Source organism: Aspergillus pseudodeflectus (assembly GCF_044049435.1).
Source record: "Aspergillus pseudodeflectus strain CBS 756.74 chromosome Unknown BJX68scaffold_30, whole genome shotgun sequence".
NCBI classification, from domain to species: Eukaryota; Fungi; Ascomycota; class Eurotiomycetes; order Eurotiales; family Aspergillaceae; genus Aspergillus; species Aspergillus pseudodeflectus.
The window spans coordinates 104,158-124,787 of record NW_027263806.1 but is presented as its reverse complement, the minus strand read 5'-3'; the positions used below and the strand labels follow the sequence as shown (position 1 = coordinate 124,787).

Below are 20,630 nucleotides of genomic sequence, written 5' to 3'. Positions count from 1 at the left end.
GCGTATCTACTGCTTGCCACCCCCGCAGGTGATGTCCGAAACTCCTTGAGATTGGCCAATTTCAGCAGAGTCTCCGCTCTTTTCTGTGGATGGTGCCCTGCCAAGTTCCCTGCTCAACCACCGGAATAGGTTGGGGCTTTTCAGGGGAACCCGCGCACGCCGCGAACATGTTTCTCTTCGCTTTTGTTCAGAGCAGGCGACGAAATCTCGCATCCGCTCCCGTGCCGGGATAAGCCAGTGAGCCACGTTCCAGTCCTTGCCTGGCCAGCGAACCATGAGTGGTCATCGAGTCTGGACTCGAGGCTCGAGCATTATTATTATGGACCTGACTCGTGCGGAATTGCGATGCGCAGTTTCACTGTCGTCCGTGCACCCTTCCCGCGAGGATGGGTTCGTCCTGAATCTAGGTGAGGACTGTGCTCTTTGACAGGAGCTTCTGTCTTCTACTAGTAGTCCAAGCCATGAATCAGACTAAGCCGTATACGCATTTGGGAAATTGTACTAACAATTTGGATATCGTACAGCCTCTCGCTAGCTACCCATCACCTTCTCACTAAAGAAGCTTCTGTAAATCAAACACTAATCATCCTCACAAACCTATCCCCAAGCTGGCCCGCAGCGAGCGGATTCTCCCCCGTCAAAAGCTCACGATCCAGCGTCGTCTGCCCCATCTTCTCTCCAACCCCCGTAACCATCTCCGCCCCCTCATTCCGTAGCGACGACTCCACCTTCTCAATCTCTCCACCCAGAATCGTCTCCATCACCTTCTCCTCTGCATCGCTCCACGCGGTGATCTTGTACCCCTTGTACGCAAACGTCCCGTCACCAGCCTGCTTCGTGCTGAGCAACGCATATGGCCCGTGGCAGATCGCAGCTGTCGGCTTATTCTCTTCATGGAAGAAGCGAAGGATCCGGCCGAGCTCCTTGTCGTCGCCGAGATCGCGTAGGGGCGCGTGGCCGCCGGGGATGAACACCCCGGCAAAGGTAGAGAGTTCATCGTTGGAGATACTGGCCAACGTCCGCGGCCGCGAGAAGCCATTCTCGCGCTTCATGCGCTCGAGCAACTCATTCTCGCGGCGCCGCTCGTAAAAGTTCCCCGCGAACGCCGCGAGCGATTCGCTGTTGGGATCGGGGACGGGTTCTTGGCCCTTGGGGCTTGCGAATGTGACCTCGTGTCCGGCGTCGAGGAGTTTCTGGAGGGGTTTGGCGAGCTCCATTAGGAAGAAGCCCGAGGGCTGGTCGACGGTTTTGGCGGTCTCGCCGCTGGACCCGGCGGGTTTCTTCAGCGGGAACGAGGTTGCGTCGGAGAGGACTATGAGGACTTTCTTTGTAGGCATTTTGGTTGATTTATTGATGTTTAATGGATAAGTTGATTGTAGCCTCGATAGTTTGTGGTGCGTTGGAAGCATATAAGTCGAAGGGAGTGATGACATCATCGTGATGTGCAGCACTATACCATGACATACACTTAAGTAATGAAAAACACATGAATAATAAACAATCCATGAATATCTTCTAATATCATATCATACAATGTCACTATGACGAGAACGCCTATCCAACCAAATCCAGCAATAATCTACAACGCTTCTACACCTTCAACCTCTGCACCAACAAGCGCACAACCCAATTCGCCGTCCCCGTCTCCCCCTCCAACGCAACCACTGAATCCGTAATGATCTCCATGAGCTCCTGCATCTTGGCCTCTGTATACCGCATGCTGCCCGCCTGCTGCAGGTGTTCCAGAACAGCCTCCTTCATGGGGCCATCGAGCCCGCCGCCGCCCGCGGTCCGAGATGCTTGCAGGATCCCGCGGAGCTGCATGTTCTTCGGTTGTGTGTGCAATGCGTGGATTAGGGGGAAGGAGAATTTGCCTTCGTCGAGGTCTTCGCAGAAGCCCTTTTGGCCGGTGTACTGCGCGTCAAAGGGTTAATAACTGGTCGACGGTGGTGTATAGTGGAGTTGTCAGGGGGGTCGTACCTCTTCAGTTAGGTTCTTGTAGTCGTCGCGGATTTGGAAGAATTCGCCTAGGACGCCGCTGAGCGATGATAAGAGGCCGTCGAGACTATTATCGTAAAAGGTCAGCTCCGGTAGCTCGTAGATTGGGAGCAGAAACGCACTCTTTCCTCCGCACCGGCGCAATCTGCACCATCAGCCTCGTAAGCAACCGGAATAAACCACCGGTTTCTGCGCAAAGGGGTTAGCACTCGCACTCGCTCCAGAGAACACAGCAGGAAACTTGAAAGCAGAAAATGCACGGATAGAACATACTCTGCCTAACCATCTCCACATACTCCTCCTCAGACGGACACTCGCCCTGCCTCGTCCAATACAGATCAAAGCTCTGCCCGACAAAGAGATTGCGCATCTCCTCAAGATAGATATCCAGACACCCCGGATCGTCCAGCTTGCGGATCTGGTCCATCACCTCCACGAGCAGGTAGTTTGCGGAGTTTATCGTCTGTCCCACGCCGAAGATTGTGTGTGTGGCTGGGCGACCACGGCGGAGGGGGGAGGAGTCTTCGATGTCGTCGAGCCTGGATACTTTTGTTAGTGATTTTTTAAGGGGATCGAGGAAGTAGAAAGGGAGAAGAGCAGAGGGGGTGCGTACATGAGTGAGGCATTGTGTAACGTCTGTGCGATGTTCTTGAGCTGCTTGACGCGGTGGTCGGGGAGGACGAGCCAGACGTTGAGGCCGTCGATGAAGGCTTCGCGGACACCTTTTGAGGGGAGGGATTTGATGTATTCGGCTGGAGCGAGGAGGATCTAGACCACGTCAGCCTGTGTGTGACATAGTTGGAGTCGATTTAGAGACGTACCTCGTCTCCTAGCTGCACCTGTTCTGTAGGGGGTTGCTTCTCGTGTAGGGAAGCGGCCGACGAGACTGACGATCGAACTGACGACCTTGACGAGCCAGACCAGAAGGTCGGAGAGCCCTCGGAAGCATCAGACTCGGATTGACTTGGGCTGCTACTCCGAAGGGTAGTTTCGGTCTCATATATTGGCTTCTCCTCCCTAGATTCGGCGATCGCATCTTGTAGCAATTCGCCGGCCTCGCGGCAAAGCCAAGGATGGTACCGCGGACACCTCAAGCTCCACGCAACATTCCCCGGAACCTGGTGTCCCTGCGCCCTGAGATACTCCTGCAGCTTCGGTTCGTCTTTCCCCTCACCCGCACAGAACTCCTCCACATTCTTCAGGTATTCCCTCTCGTACATGTTCGTCACCTCACGCACACGGCGCTTCGCGTCTTCAATGTCCAGACCCTCCCACTGCATAAACAGCCACACCGCATTCGTCATTGCAGTCTTGTCCTCCTCGCGCTGGAACTCTTCCCACTCAATTTCGAAGGAGAAGTAATCGTTCGCGAGGCCGAGGGCTGCGTAGCATGGTTTCACGATCGGGGCAGTCCGTGCTTGTTCTTCGGGGGTGAGGAGGATGCCCATGCCGAAGCGCATGAGCATGTCGACGAAGCTGCGAGTAATATTATTAGATATACTCTTGGCCCTAGGAAGAAGTGTGGCTACTCACGGGGCGCCGGTATCGATGATTCGATAATCCACATATTCCTCCAGTGTATCAAACGCCCGCGTCTTGTCCTGCTTCGCCGTTGTCGAGATCATTTCCTTCCATGAATTGATTACGACTTCTGCGCAAGGCGCGTCGATCGCGAGTAATTCGAGCAGCATCTTCGATTGGATCTGCTTTGTGCCGAGGATCGAGCGGACGGTGCGGTACTCTGTTTCGTCAAGGGCGATGTTGTCCGTGTCCATGTCCAACTGCTCCAATCAGTTCGGCTCGTGTATGTTATGTAGTGGGAGAGAGAACAAACCGTAGAATTGGCCGCCGACTCGACAACATTATCATACAGAAACGCATCTGCGCACCATTAGCACACTCCACCTGGCTCGCATCCCCTCGGCTCGATCTGGAACGCACACTCAAAGATATAACAAATAACGGCCAGCCGCTCGGGCTTGCAGAACGGGAGCACGACGGCCCCGAAATGCCCTTCCCACGGGTTACACGACCCCCAGCGTTCGATCGGGCCGATGTATTTTTCCCAGTCGGCGCGACAGGCCAGCGACCCCTCGTTTGCTTTGTCCTCGTGATGATGCCGCCGGAGCTCGTAGCCTGCGCAGAAGCCGGCGATGTCAGGGGTTGAGCGGTGGACGGGGGTGGATAGTGAGGGGTCGAGGTATGAGTCGGATTGTGTTTGTGGCATTTTGTCGGTATTTGCGATTGATCTGTGGCTCTCTCTACAGACACGCCTGTTCTCTACCCCAGCGTTAAATACCCCTCCAGCGATTCTACCTGGCCATGACTCGTGCGATTACCCTAGTAGTCGACAATTACCTCACGCACGCCTTTCGCCCCTACTTGGCCCAATAGAACGCAACCCTCGGCGCCAAACTGGAGGAAATGGAGATAGGGTTGTTGACGAAATCTTGGAACCGCGCTGATGAACTATGGTTTGCATCGATATGACGTTCGGCGCAGTCTCCACTGGGATCCATAGCCGCGCTGAAGAGTTCCTATCACGCGCGTTCAATGCGAAGATCGTGGAGAACAGCATTGATGTCATTGGAATGGGCGCAGCGGTTTATCCAAGGCGATTCGTGCGTCGATGGTCCGAGACGAGATCATATGTACAAATGATTCAGGGAATACATTCATATAGATCGTGCTCGAACCCCCAAGGAACCATGATCGACACTAGATTTCTAGTTCCCGTCCCAGGATCCTGGTGAGCGTGCATTTGCCCATGTGTGACCATCGTGCCGATCGCGCATGTTTCACGCTGTGCAACGTCATTATTTTCTCGCATCCGCGGTCAAGGGTCTCGCAAGACTTACCCTCCCCCATTTCCTCAAGATTGATCGCGTCTTTGAGAGTAGTCCACTCGGTTTACTCCACTATATTGAGATAAGTCCTCGATCGCACTACGAAACGACACGAATCATGGTCGGTATAACCACCGACGAAGCGGCTGCGGCAGCTACATTCAGCAAGCTATGCGCCGAGAAAGGCCTCCTGAAGCGCGCGGGGTGGAAGGATGGTGATATCCAGGATGGAATCACGGATCAGCATACTCTTCTGTAAGTGACTACCACCCTTCGAGATCTGGCTCATCTGGAATGGTATCCTGAGTCATGAAGACGCTTCCTCCAGGCGAATAGCATGAACCCCTCTCTCGCGCTCCAACAACTCCAACAAGCAACCGATTTTCACACGAAGAATGAGGCGCTGAGTCTCTATGATTTGATCGATGTTGAAGATTACGAGGATACACGGCGACTGGTACGCACACCCCTAAACCTCAGATACCGCTAGAAAGCTACTCACATAGCGCTAACAACCACAGTACCCAACTTGGACAGGCCGCCGCGACAACCGCGGTCGACCCTTGCTGATGATCGACATAGCCGCCCTGGAAAAGGAACACATCACCCACTGGCGCGCAACGCGGACGATCCCCTCAGGTCGACAAGATGGAGGCAACTCGCGGTACACATCGAACATGGCGCAACGCGCGCTGGTGTTCTTCGACGGGCTCACGCGCTTTGTCCTCCCGCTGTGCACCGCTGTTCGGGACGCCCAGTCCGGTCGTCGGGATAACGATGTGCTGAAATGCGTGGTTCTGATCGAGGCGACGACGGTCTCGCTGAAGCAGGGGTGGGATGTGAGGGATTTTGCCAAGGAGATTAGTTGGATCCTCGCGACGTGTTTTCCAGAGGTTATTGATCGGATTTATGTGGGTGCCCTCCCCTGTCCAAATCAAGGGGCGGCTTTTCTTGAGATGCCACTGCTGATTCTCGTATCTGCACAGGTCTGCAATGCGCCATCATATTTCTCAACGCTGTGGAAGATGCTCAAGGGTTTCGTCGAGCCCAAGACTGCAGAGAAGATTGTTGTTTTGACGACCAGTGAGACATATCCTGCGCTAAACGAGGATATCGAGCATCCCAGTATCCCCGCGAATTTTGGGGGAGGTTTCGCGTACGAGACTGGGATTCTCCCCGATCTGGATGAGGAGCTCTGTCGAGCACTGCAGTGGTCAGTGCCGGAGGGGCAGCTGCCACCTGGTCCGATCAAATGGGTTAAAACTGATGGCGGGAAGTGGAAGGCGATTGCTACGGGGACTATCGAGGGGGTAGCAAGAGCTGACGAGGTAGCTGTCTTATCGTTAAATGCTCGCAATGGAGCGCAGTTGTGAGTCTTAGATGAATACAAGGATCTTATGTGTCTGAAAACACAAGACATAGCCCACAAGACGTAGCCCACAACCTCTACCTCCCTTGGACCAGCCTAGTTGAAGGTGTTGCGCTCAATGATGCTGACCGATTGTGGGACACTAGGTACATAGTCCGTACGTATCCGGGGAGGCCATTGAATAGAGATCATATCAACAGCAAACAACAGTCATATGACATACTACTCATAGCAATACACTGGAGTAGCCCCCCCTACCGGAGATCTGGCCCCCACAGGCAGTGACTTACAACTGCGACTCTATACCCTAAGCTGTAAGCTAGCTGGGATGTAGGATGGCGAATATCAGGCGCCCTCATATGCTTCAAACGCGGTGTCATATGCTAGCCCCTGCTTCGTTTGATAGTAGCTAGTGCATATGATCAATAACCGTACGACGACTGTCTAAAAACAAGTTAAAACAGTGGCCGAATCTCATGCTGACTAGTCTTTTAGCACAAGGAAGTGCTATATGGGCGAATATGATAGCTGACTTTTTTTAAATCAGGGATATTCATGCAATTAGTCTAATATGATCCTTCTTGGGAGACATGCCATTCCCTAGTCAACTCTTTCATCTATAGCGCTACTTCTTCGTTGGACTGGAAATCATAGTAAAATCGAGGACCTCATCAGCACAGCCCTGAAAGTTTCTGCCATTTCACATAGACCTTTCAGCATTCTTGAGCTTGCCTGGGCCCTCAACTTGGGGGTGTCTTGGAACATTACCGCGATCAAAACTCTTGTTGAGAGGGTAGACCAGCAGATGATCCTAGTACAAGTGATCTATTTGCCAAGGAGCAAATCGTAATTACAGAGCTACCTTGGGAGTTTGGCTTGTTCGTTATAACTAAAAGTTAATTGTATATTACAATCCCTGTTGTTCATGAACATTTGGAAGGACAATAAGATTCGCTGTAACCCGGTCAATCCCAGGCTTTGGGGACTTCTTTCATCTACGCATTATGCCAGTGGCTAACCGAACCCTCTGATAACCTGCGGAGTCGTGCATCCGGCACGAGAGTGGCTGGAGCAGCCATCAGAAGGTAATGACATCACCTCAAGAAAGCGAAATACAATGCATCTCTACACCACGTGGAACAACAGAAAGACATTCGCGTGGTGCTCTAGCCATACCACCTTCTTGATATAATCATGGTTCGCTGATTTTGGACGTTTGCGGCCGCCTGGTCCAGAAGGGATCTCTATATCAGTCAAAGCGAAAGATAATGCATCTCTGTACCACGAAACAATAGAAAGACGTTCCCATGGTTCTCTAGCCATGCCACCTTCTTGATATAATCATGATTTGCTGATTTTTGGACGTTTGCGGCCACCCGGTCCAGAAGGGATCTCTATATCAGTCGAAGCAATCCTCCTTTTTCAGAACATGTCTTGTCGAATCAAGTCTTAGTTAACTTAATTGCTATCTCGGCGCTGCCAAAGCCAGATTACAAAAATGCATTTGCAAAGAATCGTATATGGCACTCTCATAGTGCTCGTCCCTTACTTGGCTCACCAGGCCATCGCAGCTGATTGTAGCAGTCAGGACATTGAAGCCCAAAGCGTGGGCTCATGCACATGCGGTGGCGGAGACGATGTCTGCACGACCCAGTGCGACGCTACGCAGTCCGCCTCATCATTCTGCCCTTCCACAACGATATCGTCCCAGCTCCATCTTGACGACTGCGACGGCCATTGCACTTCGGATAAAAACCGCCGGTGCAAATCCTGTTGGATCTGGTTCAATGCACTGTGCTCCTGCTATCAGAACAGCAACTGCGAAAAGAGTAGCAACACGGGACAATTCTTCTGGATCCAGCTCAATCGCCATTTGCTCACGACCAATGCCCCCATCCCGAGCATTCTGGACCTCCAGACTAAACATTCCTCGCTCGCAGCGTTCGGCTGGGACTTTGGCCAGACGCAGAAGATATCCGACCCCACCGCCCAGGCACTCGTTATCAACTCCGCGCACTCGATCACGGAGAACCAGATTCACATGCACACCTGCCCTGTCAACAATGATATGCTCACGGCCTTGACCGATCTCTCGACAAACCCTGGCCCAGCACAATTTAGCAACCTGGTTTCTGTTAAGCTGCCTAGTCCCTCTGGAGTTTTGCCGGTCTATTGCCGCGCGGTGCAGCAACAAGATACTCCCGTCAAAGGACAGCAAGTGTCAGATGATATCACTGAGGTGATGCAGAAGGAATGCAAATATTATGTGGGCGCAGCAGTGATGAGGGATAGTAATAGGTATACATGGGATTGTATCACTGCTGACAGCCAGAGCACCGAGTACCACAGGTTCTGCGCGTGATATGGGTTTAGACTCAAGGGGGAATATTGGCATGCTGATTCTTCTCTCTGTTTTTGCAATATTTGATTTGATTGAAGGTGGCATTGCGCATGCGCCGGGCGATACCAGGACAGCCATAGTCGCTGATAGGAATCAGTGTAGGGATATAATGCAGGGCCCTAGTCATTGGTACTACTGTCGTTCATCGACTGACTTATATATCGACTTGAAAGTCACTTTGCCTCATCCACCGCATACTTCTCACTGATCTCACTGAACAACACTGCGTTTACTTGCCTCCAGCCTTCCAAGCCTCTACCGCGCTCCTTGGATCCCCTCTCTCCTTCTGTAACTTTCTAGCATACGAAACTCCAAACCCACGCTCAAACATCCATTTGATTTCCTGTGTGCGGGGTGAAAAGATGGATGATATCTTCCAATACTTGCTGCACAACAAGGCCGGTGAACCGTATACCCTTGAATGGGGAGAAATTGCTGCTATCAACACCGCAGGAGCCACCCAGGTGATCAGGTTCGCTCAGGCACGAATCCAACAAAGCTTACCAATAGAAACGCGCAGTCTTGTTCGTCTGTCCCTCCTCCGCATCGGCTTTCTACATACCCACCAACCTCAGTCAATGTTTCCAGCAGCTCAACTTTATCGGGGCCGGGGTCCGGGTCAAGTAAACATGCGGAGTACATACCATCATTCCCAGCTGATCCGCAGCAAGCTCACTCTCGAATTGCAGCCATTCCTTCTCTTTGCCCGTGAGGTTATCATTATCCCAGGTCTGCGCCCTGTCGAAATCGATCCAGATCGCTCTCTCCGGGTCCCCCTTCACAACCATCATGTTTCTCGGATGAATGTCGTCGTGAATTACTCCAGCCGCGTGGATCTCCGCAAGGCCCTTGATGAAGTTGTCGCGCTTGGCATCCGTGTAGTTTTTCCAGTGAAGCTGCTCCATGTCCGGGATGTATTCAAGAAGAATTGCCTTGGGAGGGTACTCGTCGTTAAGAAACATATCCAGGTGCGGTTTGTATAGCTCGAGGTTTAGGTTCTCGATGCTTCCGTGGTATTTAGGGATTACGCCACGGTCACAACGGCCATGCTCTCGTAGTCGCTGGTAAGCCCTCACCTCGCAGATATGAGTGTCCACTTCCCGGTCAATGGGCGGCGGTTCTATTGGTCCCTGTCCCCGATGCTAAAAGATTATTCAGAGCAAGCCATCTGGCAGAATGGATAATGTACCCACTTACCACTTTCAAAAAGTATGGCGTGCTGTGGATATGAACAAGGAATCTGGCAGAATCAGGTGACTCTGACAGTTTCTCAGTGAAGGTAATGTCAGACAGAAAAGATTGACTGGCTTCCATGATTAAGATGGGATAGGTGAATTAGTATGTGTTAGGGAGTTGAACAATCCAGAGTTTCAGTGAAGGTAGTGGTGACGTGAAGACGGAAAATAGTTGATCTGAATGGCTACCATTCGTCATTTTTATTACTACTCCGGAGAGGTCTATTGGATAGTCTTGATTGGCCATTAGCCTTACTAACACAGCACGAACCAAGAATACAACCAAGCCCAATAAGTTCAGAATGGCGAATCAGCGCAGTCTCATGGAGTACCTGCAGGTTGGGATGCCGAATATCCCTTCCAGGCCACCCCGCGAACCCAGAGAAAACACCGCCAACAGGGCTTATTCATATCGTCAGATCAATGACATTACTCCGTGGGCCGGGTTCGATGTCCCGACTATCCAGCAGGTCTACCCACTCCTGGCAACCGCCACAATTGATCCAAACCCGCTGCCAACCAGCCCTCCGCAAACCATCCGCTCGGAAAACGGGTTCAAGGCGCGAGTACACGAGTATGCTGCTCCAAGAATCCGGCGGGGCCTACGCTGTGCATTTAGACATTTGGCAAATCAGACCCCACCACAGATGAATGGAAGAACTGCCGTCTCCATCGGCGTCGGAGAAAGTGCGAGAACCCATCACAGCTATCTACCAGACATCGCAATTTTTGAAGAAGGGTCCGCCCCCAAATGCTCGACCAAATCGCGCCCCCGGGGATTTGAAGCCCCATTGGAAATGGCACACCAATATGCAATTTGGTTCGCCGACGGAACAGGCCGAGTACAGGCAGGCGTTGAGTCAGGTTAACTGGTACATGAAACAGAACCAGACCCGGTACGGCTTCATCATGACGGACCACGAGCTGGTGGCGATCCGTCGCCTAGACGACAACGGAAACCTCGAGCTCTCCCCACCCATCCCATGGGATGCACAGGGAACTGTAGCTCAGCCGAGAATGACCGTGCTCCTCGCGCTGTGGTATTTGGGTATGTTAGCCTCCCAGAACCAAGGGGCCGGGCAGTGGAAATTGCTGCACTGACGATGTTTCACTAAAACCTGCGAGGTTTCGTGGTTTCGTGGTTTCCTTTTATTTACGCCTCTCTATTTTCGTCGGTCTTTTTTTTTATCGTCTCGTTGGGAAAATCAGATGAGCATCCCGTAGCATTTCGCACAGGCCATTTCCGTCAGCAAGCACTTGAGATTAGGAGGAACCAGTTATCCGTCTCGATTGATACAAACATTGAGCAATTTTCATTTGAGCTATCGCGAATCGAAGCTTCCTATCACGCTCCATTATATGCGTAAGAATATGCGTGAATATTATTTCTATATGCGCCATTAAAATCCCGTAGATCGGTCCATATATACCGTGTTTTCATATTATGAGTAGCGCTCCAGCAAGTGTTCGGACTCTTCAAAGGGCTCGCCACCTTTGGTCTGTCTGTTGCTGTTGCGGAGGCGGTTGCCGGTGGTCGGCACGGGCTTCTCGAGGCGGAGTGCCCAGAGGAGCAGGTCCTCGGCGGGGAGAAGGATGAGCCAGATCTTGTTGATCAGGAAGCAGATGGCGACGGAGACCATGGCAACGGTCGCATCGAGCCAGTAGTGGTTGGCTGTGGCGACAATCACAGAGAGCACCAGCAAAGGGTACAGAATGGCGAGTGTGACAAAGAACCCGGTCGAAACCATCGACCGCAGGGTTCTGCGTCCACCCTGGAAGATGGACCAGAAGTTCGAGTGGTACATGAACGTGGCGCCGATGCAGAAGGCGTAGGTGAAGTGCAGACTGGGCATCGCCGCCAGCTGGTTGACCATCTTTCCTCCGACCCAAACACTCTCGGCATGTTCCTGGCGCACGGTATCATGGAAGTTGAAGGACTCGGGGAGCAGTCGCGGAGGCATGCAGGGAAAGAAGCAGAAGACCATAAAGGCGGAGAAGTTTCCTAGCGTCATTGTGCGGCGGACAATCGCGAATCGCTCGAAATCGGGGGCCGCCCAGTAGTACCAAGAAATGAAGCTAAAAAGGTCAGCGAAGCCTAGCATTAGGGGCACGGGAACTTACGCGACAGTTCCCGGAATGTGGACCAGGGAGTAGATGCGATTAAAGAAGGTCATCCAGCCTTGGTGGTTGTTGAGGAAGAAAGCTTGGAAGTCGGACTCTTCAATCGGGAAGAAAATGCTAAAGATAGACCGGTGTTCAATGTCGAGGATTCCGATTCCATGATCCTGTGCAAGCTGCACCACGTCCGTTCCTGCGGGAGAAAGCGCCTGCGCAACGGCTTTGGTACAAGAGTAGAAAGCGTAGTTGAGGACCCAGTAGAACATCTCCACCAAGAAAGGCAGCTTCTGCAGAATGCGGCTGTGAATATGGTGGGCGAAGCGGGAGGAGTTCGGTGTCCTGATCACAAACCAACCGTATACGCGTCGCTTGGGCTCGTGAGGGTTCTTGCGGGATTGTTCGTCGCGGAGGGGAACGGAGGTGGCTTCGACGTCGGATTTGAGGAGTTCTCGCTCGGCCAGTGGATCACGGTTCTTGTCGAAGATTTTGTAGTGTCGGGTACGATTGAAGACGAGGGAAGCGACCATAATGCTCACGACGATCTAGAAGACATACACGTTAGTCCGAGTCAGGGAAGCAGCGATCAACCGGAGAGACGTACGATCGGTTCGACCCATGAGTGAGAGGCGAACTGGGGTTTCCCCAGATCGATCTTCTGAGTCGAGTTGGTCGACATTTTGGCGATTGAAAGAAGAGAGTAGGGTGAACGAGCTTCAAATCATAAGATCACCGCTGGATAGGCAGGCCGATTGCGTTGCGGAGGAGCCGGCGAGCGACGGGCGACTGTGACCAGAGTCTGCACGTGAGGTGAGAAAGGGGCGCGAAAAAGAGGGACGAGAACGATTCCAGGATTCTGTGAGGACCCCTTGACACGAGAAAGCACGCAAAAGGGCAAAGAGAGTGCCCTGAAAAGAGTGCAGCGCAACAGCAAAAGGGGGAGGAGACGAAGGAGGAAAGATGGCGGCTGGAGAAGAGAGGAGAGGAATTTGGTGTGCCAATAATTCAAGTTTCAGGATTCGGGCCCAGCACAGCGCATCGCGCTCAGCCTCATCACTGCAGAACCACACAACCGTTTCATCTCTTCTTTCTATACGATTATCGATTAAACGGTATCTACTGTCACTACGCATAAGTTTACTGTTCCTTCCAATACTGTTCACCCCAGATTCTCGCTGCTTCCGCTGCTGTTCCTGCTGGTCTTTTGGGAAAGAAGTCAGGAGACCGCCCGACCAAATCGCCACGGAACCAGGGATTTCAGGAGAGATCGTCGCGGAACGCCCGGAAGCCAGAGTCGATTCCTGCGATTGGCTTCGGCCAGGATCTCGTCTCCGCAGTCGCTGACGGATACGGAAGCGGTCGCGCGACTCGCCCACCAAGCCTCTGCCAAGCCTGGCGCAATCTGGTCATCGCCGTGTTGCATGGCAGAGTTTCTGCTGGTGATGGGCAAGAGGGAATGATCTGAGAGAAATCAAGATGGAAATCTGGTAATATCATCTCTCGCTCGTCTTCCGCCTTCCATGAAATGCCTCCAGTCCTCCTGATCGGCGAAAACGCTGGTCCTCCGCTTTCGTGTTTGGTCACGTGATGTCATCATTGAGTGACCCTGATGCACCATTAACATCAAAGGGTGAGGCATAGCGCAGTTTCTCAGCTAATATCGGGCTGGCTGCTCTTGACCGACTGTAGAAGCTGTTGATCTAATTTGGTTCATCGTGCGCTTGGTCCCGTCGGAACAAGCGAAGCCACAACTTGTGGTTGCTGCGCAACTATATATTTGGCTCAAGCTACCGCAGATTATTCACCGTGGCTACGTCCTTTCTAGGGTCCGTCTTACGCATAATGGTAAGCCGCAATATCGAAGCTCACCTTGAGCCGGAGCTGGGATTTATGTGAGGAATTTTCAGTCCATTGTTTTTGGACCACTGAACCGGGAGAGAAGCTCGCTGCGGTGTAGATGGTCATACAGAGGACTGAGGAAGAGGTAAGCTCCTACCAGATGTCTGCTAGATGAAGCTCAGCTACATGAAAGAAACGTGTGAATGTGCTAGAGCATTCTGCGAGACGAAAAGCTGCAAGTAACAGTATGTCAGAGGCGACACTCACAGTACTTAGGGGGTTGCTATCTGAGTGAGGAAGCGATTCATGGCCAACCCAGGACTCGGCCATAGTACTCGCCCATGTTGGAAAATCTGAAGGAAACGAGTACAAAAGTTGAGGGAGGCGACTTTGCCTCACCCGGCCACTGATTTATAATAAACCTTGATTGTTCGTGCCTTCGTCCTGCTTGGCGAATAACCTTTTGACAGCACTCTGCTTCAGAAGCACCACACCTTTCACGAATCATGTCACAGAAGCTTCCGCTGGAGCTGTGGCTCCTAATTGCGGAATACCTCGGGCACGATCAACGTGCATGAGAAACATGTACAATACTCATCTCAAGAGAATTTCAAAGTCTTCTGACCTGGCACATGCCGAGAAACCTCTACGCGACGAAAGAAAAACATCTACTTAAGGAACACTGCATGAGATCTATCCAAGCACAACCTGTTCATCCCAGCGACCCAACCCATCAAGCATCCTGATATCCTCCACTCCCGAAGTCCTCCTAACCCCTCTAGTAATCTCCCTCGTCCTCGTCGGAACTTCATCAAGCACAACCCTCGTCTCCGCGTCCCTGACAATCCCCCGACTAACCCTCGCAAACTCCCCCCTCCCATCGGCAGGATACGACGCCGTAACCGTCACCCGCGTCGCAGTCTGCACAACCGAACTCTCAACCTCCCACTCCGTCACAACAGCAACTTCTTCCCCCTCCCCACCGTCCTCATCGACATCGACGTAGTGCACGTGAACCTCCTCGTACCAGTATACCGTTTGCTCGTAACAGATATCTGCTGTAATGCTGAAGCAGGCTCGACCCTCCGGACAGCAGCGGATTGAGCCGTCGTGGACGAAGCAGTAGTCGCCGGGGAGGCAGTGATCGGAAGCGGAGCAGCGGGTGTTGTCCAGGTGGGGTTCTTCGGCGAAGATTGTGTCTGTGTCTACTTGCATGGTTAGGACTGTTCGCTGGGGTTATGTGGGAGAGACGGTGGGTGGGTATGCGGACCTGGGAGGGAGGTTGGTGGAGGGATGCTTCCGCCGTAGGAGAAAGTCTTTGTGAAGAGGTTACGGCTGTATGATGAGGATGTGTCGATGTCCATGGTGTGGGTGGGATTGTCGACGGTGTCTTGGTCGTTGCCGAGCGCGGCGGAGGTGAGAGAGAGAAGGTAGAGGAGGGTGCGATGGAGCGACATGGTTGATTTTCGGGACGCCATATCAAGTGGGATTCGAAGAGCGATGACGATTTGAAGCAAACAAGAGCAGTCTGACGAGGTCGAGGTCAAGGTTGAGATTAAGAGAGCTCCTATATACCCGAGACTCGCTTTGTCCAGACTTCTTTCACCACCATCGCGACTAAACCCAAACCAACAAATCTATAAATAAAGCACCCGATTCTTTTTGCTTTCTCATGAACATTAAGCACACATAGTCGAAACTACAATCAAAACCAAACCAACCCAACATCATTCCAAATTTCCAAGCGCTGAACTCCACCGCCTGCAGACTATTCATGCAGCCGCAAGGATCGGCCCGCCCCCAGCGGCTGCGCACGGGAAGGACCAGACGGATTTCTATGGTCCTTCACAAAGAGGTCTCGAACTAAGGCCATGTCTCCCGGTCGGCGCTTCGAACAAGGCTGGGTAGGCTGCGTTGTGGTTGGTGGGCACGCAGGGCCTGGATGGTGTTTGCCGCCGGGGGCGCTGATCGGCCATGTCGATGCAGGTGATGGTGTCACCCTCCAGCGCTTAGAGCCAACAGATGGACAGACAAAGTACTTCTTCTGTATTATGTGCATTATGCAGCTCGAGGCTACTTCCGACAAGCCGACGATCCAACAATCCAACCAACTATTATATACACGCATCCACTCAGAACTAATCACCATCCAACAGCGGCTAAATCAATCACTGGAATCAAGGAAAAGCCCACCCCCCAGTATGGGTACTAAAGAACCCATCCCCATCAACCTTGGCCTTGAGCGTCTTCAACTTCTCATACCCACCATACGTAACCAACGGATTCTGATCGTACGTCGCATCATTAATAAACAGCGGCAACCCCTCGGCCGGCGGGACAGCCTCAACAAGCTCCTTGAAACTCGCCTGTGCCTCCTTGAGCGCCTTGTCCGAAAGCAGCGGCGACGCCGTGAGCAGGTAGTTGACCCAGTACCACGGCCCATCGGGCATCTGCATGGCGTTGCCGCCGAAGTTTGCGTTTGAGGCGTCGGTTAGGGATTTGGGGACAGGTTGGATGTCCAGAGATGTGAGGAGGTATTTGCCCTTGTTGTTGTTGCCCCATTCGCGCCATTTGGCGTAAAGAGTGGCCAACGTGTCGATTCCCGCGTCTGTTCCTTGCTGAACTGTAACCCGGAATGTGTTCCGGCCCTTGCTCACCTCGGCGCTTCCAGGAATCGGCATGTTCACGACCCCGTTATAATCGAGGTGTCCAAGCGTGTTAACAAGGTGCGGGATATCCGTAAAGTTCTTAAATGCCCCCTTGTCATCCTCGCCATCATACACAAGGAACATGACAATCGCCTCGTCGAGGTTCAGATTCAGATCGGGCGTCGGGAGCTTCATGTACGTGCCGATAATCGCAGCCTTGGGGTCCTCGTTGTACTGAATAAAGTCGCTGATCGCGTCCAGAACAGCCGGGTTCTGCTGGAAGAGATACACGACGATCCCCGCGTAGAATGTCCCCGCCGGGTGCGATTGGACTGTGTATCTCGTCACGACGCCGTAGGCGTTCCCGCCCCCGCCGCGGAGACCGTAGAAGAGGTCTGGGTTCTGGGTCTCGGACGCGATGACGATTTCCCCGGAGGGGAGGACGACTTCGAGCTCGCGGAAGGAGTCACATGCGAGTCCGTACTGGCTCGAGAGATACGACAGCCCGCCGGAAAGCGCGAGGCCAGTGCCTACACCCGCGAGGCGCGCACCCACGACCGTCCGGTTCCACTGCAGGAAGTACTCATAAACGTCCCCGAACGTGCCCCCAGGCCCATACGTCGCGAGCTCCGTGGCGGGGTCGTACGATTTCGCATTCAATTCAGTCAGGTCGATGAGAACGCCCTTGTCGACGGAGGAGAAGAAGTCATTGGGGTTGTGGCCGCCCGCCTTGATCGCGAAGCGCGAGTCCGAGGCGCGGATTGCCTTGATTGCGATGGAGACGTCTTCGGCGCTTGTTGGGTATACGATGCAGCTGGGTTTGTATTTGCTTTGCTCTGTGTTGAAATAGGAGGTTATCGTGCGGATGTAGTCGATGCTGAGGACGCTGGAGACGACGGTTTTTTTGCCCAGGGTTTGTGTGAGGTTTCCGCATGCGTTGGGACCCGGGCCGGTGGGTTTGAGCAAGGCGGACGCTGGGGTTGAGAGGAGGAGGGCGAAGGCGCTGAGGGCCGAGAGGCTGAGGTTGTGCAACATTTTGAGTCCCTGACAGTGGCCACTAGAGCGCGAGATAATGTCGCACAGAGCCGCGTGGGTTTCCAACAGTCTAAGTATGCAAAGGGGTCGAGGATAGGCTCTTAAATAGGCCGAGCGATCAGCCGTTTTCAAGTCCGACAGCGACACATCTCCGCCGAGTCAGGGACGCAAAATGAATTGATTAATTCCATCTTATTTTAGATCCATCCATCCCAAGCCAATCTTCGAGTCGAGCTCGAACCACAGAATCCCAGCCAGTCATGGCGGCGGATTCAAAGAGCTCCCCATCTTTGGACCGGAGAATACGCATTACGCAGTGCTTGGCAGGGACAGACGGGCCAGCGAAAAGCAGTGCAGAAAATTGAGGAATGCCGCAGACCCACCGGCTAGCGGCCGTCCGCAAAAAGGGATCATCGTGCAGCGTATAGATTGCCTTCTCATTGGTGGGAGTTGAACGTGCTGCAGGGGCTCATGCTAGCGCTTGCCACGAGGTCAGCTCGGCTGGGCTTGCTGAATCAAAATTGCTCATCTGGAACTTCAAGGGATAAAGTAGTCTAACTGCCTTGGAAGTTGTCGGTCAAGCGGCCATGAGGAGCCGGTCAGCCCTGTGATCGTTCGTTTGGGCTCCGCTTCCCAGGTGGAGCAAGCTGGGGCGAGTTCTCCAGCTCTCCACTGTGACCTAAAGATCTAGTATACGCAACACAAGACTATTCAAGAGTAAGTTTAACAACCGGATTATGCTATATATGTCAAGCTCAGGCTGCATCAAAGCTAGATTGCTTCTCGTAGAGAACAGCCTGTGATTGGATCATCTATCTGGGGCTTCACGTGCATCCCCGTGGGGTGGAGTGGGCTACATGACTCGGACATCAAAGATTCAAGACGCGGAGAACGGCGCATGTATGAGCTTGACCGGGCGACCTCGACTTTTGCCTCTGGCCGGTATGTAATCGACATTTTCGGATCTGCCATGCCACGTATACGCCTCGGTAAATGCACAATCCCAATCACAGAGCCAGCAGCTGCGCCATAACCGACACCAAAACTCCAAAATCCCAAGAACAAAAGAAAATGTGCAAGTCAAGAATGTATAAACGTCTGCATCTCCCGCCGCACCTCAATCTCCTCGTGAACCATAATCAAATCCTGGCTCTCCCCACCACTATGGTTGTCCCAGCGCATGAGGACCGGTTTTGGAGTCGTCGGTCCCTTGCTATCGTTGAATATCGAGATTGAATTTCCAAATCGGTGACTCTGATTGTTCCGTAACTGGCCTTGCGACTTTGTTCTCGATCGCGAGGACCCGTCGAGTTCGAGACTGTAGCCGTTGTTGTAGGTTGTTCGGGTGCGTTTTTTGCGGAGGGTTATGATCGGCCGGAGGCGCGGGATTGAGACTGTGACGATTATGACGGTTCCTTCAGTTCTATAGGCTTGTTGTTAGTTCCGGGTGCAAGATTCATGGAGGAGAGAAAGGCGGGTAAAGTGCTTACAGGAACCATATTGACCACATTGCGTAGGCGTCTGGTCGAACATGGATTAGCTGGTTATTTCTGATGGAGGCCAAGGGAGTACATACAGCTAAACGATGAGGAATTCATCAATTGAAGCTGGATAGTCTTGAGGATGGCTGCAACCATTGCTCTGTTATCCATGTCAGCAATCGGCAAGCTATCGTCGCCGGGCGTCTGAGTCATACAATGAGCTTAGTGATAAAATCCCACACAGCGCAATCTTGGTCTGCAGCCGGAGTTTAAGATTGATAATGACCAGCAGGCCAAGCACTATAAGGAGAAGATCGGTAAAGGCGTTGAATGCTGCGATGGAGACATCAGCTTCACCGACAACCAAGACAACCACAACAACACCATCCTCCAACAGGCAGGAGCGCAACATACCTCCCTGAAAATACCCATACCGCTGCACCACCATCGCATCCCGACACGCGGTGGGGACAAGCAAGGGATCCCACAACGCACTCGCGGGCTTGCACTGCGTAAACTGCAAGATAATCGGAATGACGTTAATAAGCACCTGCAGCGCCACAAGTCCCCAAAGCAGCTTTCGGCGCAGCGCGTGTACAGTCAAGACGGTGTTCTGTAGAAAGAGTATAAACGAGATCCGGCCGAGCATGGGACCCAACACGCCAAAGGGCATCGAGATCATGGCGTATTTGAGCGTGTTGATTATGCGCGGGCGGTCGAGCATTAATTCTGCGAGAGTTTGGCCTAGGCCCCAGTGCGTTGAGGCTGTGACGAGGCCGGAGGAGATGGCTTGCATTATCTTTTTATTACCATATCGGTTAGCGAATGTTAGAGGGCAAGTGATGAGCGAGAGAGAGGGAGGGGAGGTGGTAGCGCACCCAAGCCCCAATCATCACAACATCATCGACAAACGGCCGTCGAACAACGAGGAGCTGCGAGTACGCTCTCAGCGCGATCACGACAGTGCATATCCCGAATTCGACCCAAATGACCAAGTACAGCGCCAATGCAGGAACCGTCCGGACATCGTCGCTAAAGTCCATGATGCGCGTGCGCAGAGACAATCTGCGTTTTGCGAAGGTTCAATGCTGCAGTTCGGCTCACTTCATGCGGAAAGGTCGAGGAGATGATACATCAGAACGCGGGGAGGGTTAACATAAATCAGAAACGAAAGGAACTGCTGGGGAACGAAACAAAACGATCAGACCCGTTCGAAACGTCGGCGACAGTGTCAATGGCATTGTGGGGAGCAGGCAGGGCATCGAGAAACGAGACCTATGGGGGAAACCGGATGTGCAAACTCTGCCAGAGCTCGCTTTCAGCTTCAGCCCTCAAAGTCCACCGTTGACAGCGGGGTCTCGTCCTCCGGCGTAATCTGGTGGCGTAGTCTCTAAAGCATGGGCCATCACTAGTCTGTGTGATGTTATCATGTTAGCAAAGACCCCAGGGCCAAGTGAAACAGCAGCTGCCGTACAGCGTTGCGCCTGATTGGCCGTGCAGGGGTCCAAAAGCCATCCTCCCAATGCCGCCCAGGGGCTTTTTCGTTATGCCACCAATCACGGGGGCTCGCTCGCCTCGCTGGGTAAAAGTTCCTCGGCAGGATCCTGCGCTAGATCCAGAGGCTCTATACGACGCGTGGAGTATAGGGTCTGAGCGCGGGGAG

The 20,630-nt window shown here is 52.9% G+C and overlaps 8 protein-coding genes across 8 annotated transcripts; 2 read left to right on the top strand and 6 right to left on the bottom strand.

Moving 5' to 3' along the window:
• Window positions 1–570: 570 nt before the first annotated feature.
• BJX68DRAFT_276931 (isoprenoid synthase domain-containing protein) lies at window positions 571–4,225 on the bottom strand (the record flags this gene model as incomplete). The annotated part of the gene is made up of 10 exons (XM_071048227.1): window positions 571–1,325; window positions 1,597–1,914; window positions 1,981–2,065; window positions 2,121–2,187; window positions 2,272–2,537; window positions 2,612–2,766; window positions 2,898–3,194; window positions 3,291–3,474; window positions 3,532–3,779; window positions 3,962–4,225. 10 exons carry the CDS (start codon window positions 4,223–4,225, stop codon window positions 573–575), a joined length of 2,637 nt encoding a protein of 878 aa, XP_070897489.1.
• A 737-nt stretch (window positions 4,226–4,962) lies between these two features.
• On the top strand, window positions 4,963–6,217 carry BJX68DRAFT_276929 (SEC14 family lipid-binding protein; the record flags this gene model as incomplete). The annotated part of the gene is made up of 4 exons (XM_071048226.1): window positions 4,963–5,099; window positions 5,160–5,301; window positions 5,366–5,755; window positions 5,831–6,217. 4 exons carry the CDS (start codon window positions 4,963–4,965, stop codon window positions 6,215–6,217), a joined length of 1,056 nt encoding a protein of 351 aa, XP_070897488.1.
• A 2,389-nt stretch (window positions 6,218–8,606) lies between these two features.
• On the bottom strand, window positions 8,607–10,004 carry BJX68DRAFT_240163 (uncharacterized protein). Its single transcript, XM_071040641.1, has 3 exons — window positions 9,812–10,004; window positions 9,259–9,756; window positions 8,607–9,168 (listed from the first exon to the last, which is right to left on the bottom strand). Exons 1-3 carry the CDS (start codon window positions 9,926–9,928, stop codon window positions 9,115–9,117), a joined length of 669 nt encoding a protein of 222 aa, XP_070897487.1. The 5' UTR covers window positions 9,929–10,004; the 3' UTR covers window positions 8,607–9,114.
• Window positions 10,005–10,151: 147 nt separating this feature from the next.
• On the top strand, window positions 10,152–10,950 carry BJX68DRAFT_268339 (uncharacterized protein; the record flags this gene model as incomplete). The annotated part of the gene is made up of 2 exons (XM_071046062.1): window positions 10,152–10,458; window positions 10,556–10,950. The coding sequence occupies 2 exons, from the start codon at window positions 10,152–10,154 to the stop codon at window positions 10,948–10,950; spliced, it is 702 nt and encodes a 233-aa protein (XP_070897486.1).
• Window positions 10,951–11,004: 54 nt separating this feature from the next.
• BJX68DRAFT_119825 (phosphatase PAP2 family protein) lies at window positions 11,005–12,783 on the bottom strand. The gene is made up of 3 exons (XM_071036098.1): window positions 12,569–12,783; window positions 11,971–12,509; window positions 11,005–11,925 (listed from the first exon to the last, which is right to left on the bottom strand). Exons 1-3 carry the CDS (start codon window positions 12,641–12,643, stop codon window positions 11,292–11,294), a joined length of 1,248 nt encoding a protein of 415 aa, XP_070897485.1. The 5' UTR covers window positions 12,644–12,783; the 3' UTR covers window positions 11,005–11,291.
• A 1,713-nt stretch (window positions 12,784–14,496) lies between these two features.
• BJX68DRAFT_268337 (uncharacterized protein) lies at window positions 14,497–15,260 on the bottom strand (the record flags this gene model as incomplete). Its single annotated transcript, XM_071046061.1, has 2 exons — window positions 14,497–15,008; window positions 15,074–15,260. 2 exons carry the CDS (start codon window positions 15,258–15,260, stop codon window positions 14,497–14,499), a joined length of 699 nt encoding a protein of 232 aa, XP_070897484.1.
• A 720-nt stretch (window positions 15,261–15,980) lies between these two features.
• Window positions 15,981–17,486, bottom strand: BJX68DRAFT_268336 (FAD-binding oxidoreductase; the record flags this gene model as incomplete). The annotated part of the gene is made up of 1 exon (XM_071046060.1): window positions 15,981–17,486. The coding sequence occupies one exon, from the start codon at window positions 17,484–17,486 to the stop codon at window positions 15,981–15,983; it is 1,506 nt and encodes a 501-aa protein (XP_070897483.1).
• A 1,080-nt stretch (window positions 17,487–18,566) lies between these two features.
• Window positions 18,567–20,010, bottom strand: BJX68DRAFT_268335 (uncharacterized protein; the record flags this gene model as incomplete). Its single annotated transcript, XM_071046059.1, has 5 exons — window positions 18,567–18,909; window positions 18,977–19,007; window positions 19,063–19,127; window positions 19,183–19,766; window positions 19,846–20,010. 5 exons carry the CDS (start codon window positions 20,008–20,010, stop codon window positions 18,567–18,569), a joined length of 1,188 nt encoding a protein of 395 aa, XP_070897482.1.
• Window positions 20,011–20,630: the final 620 nt, after the last annotated feature.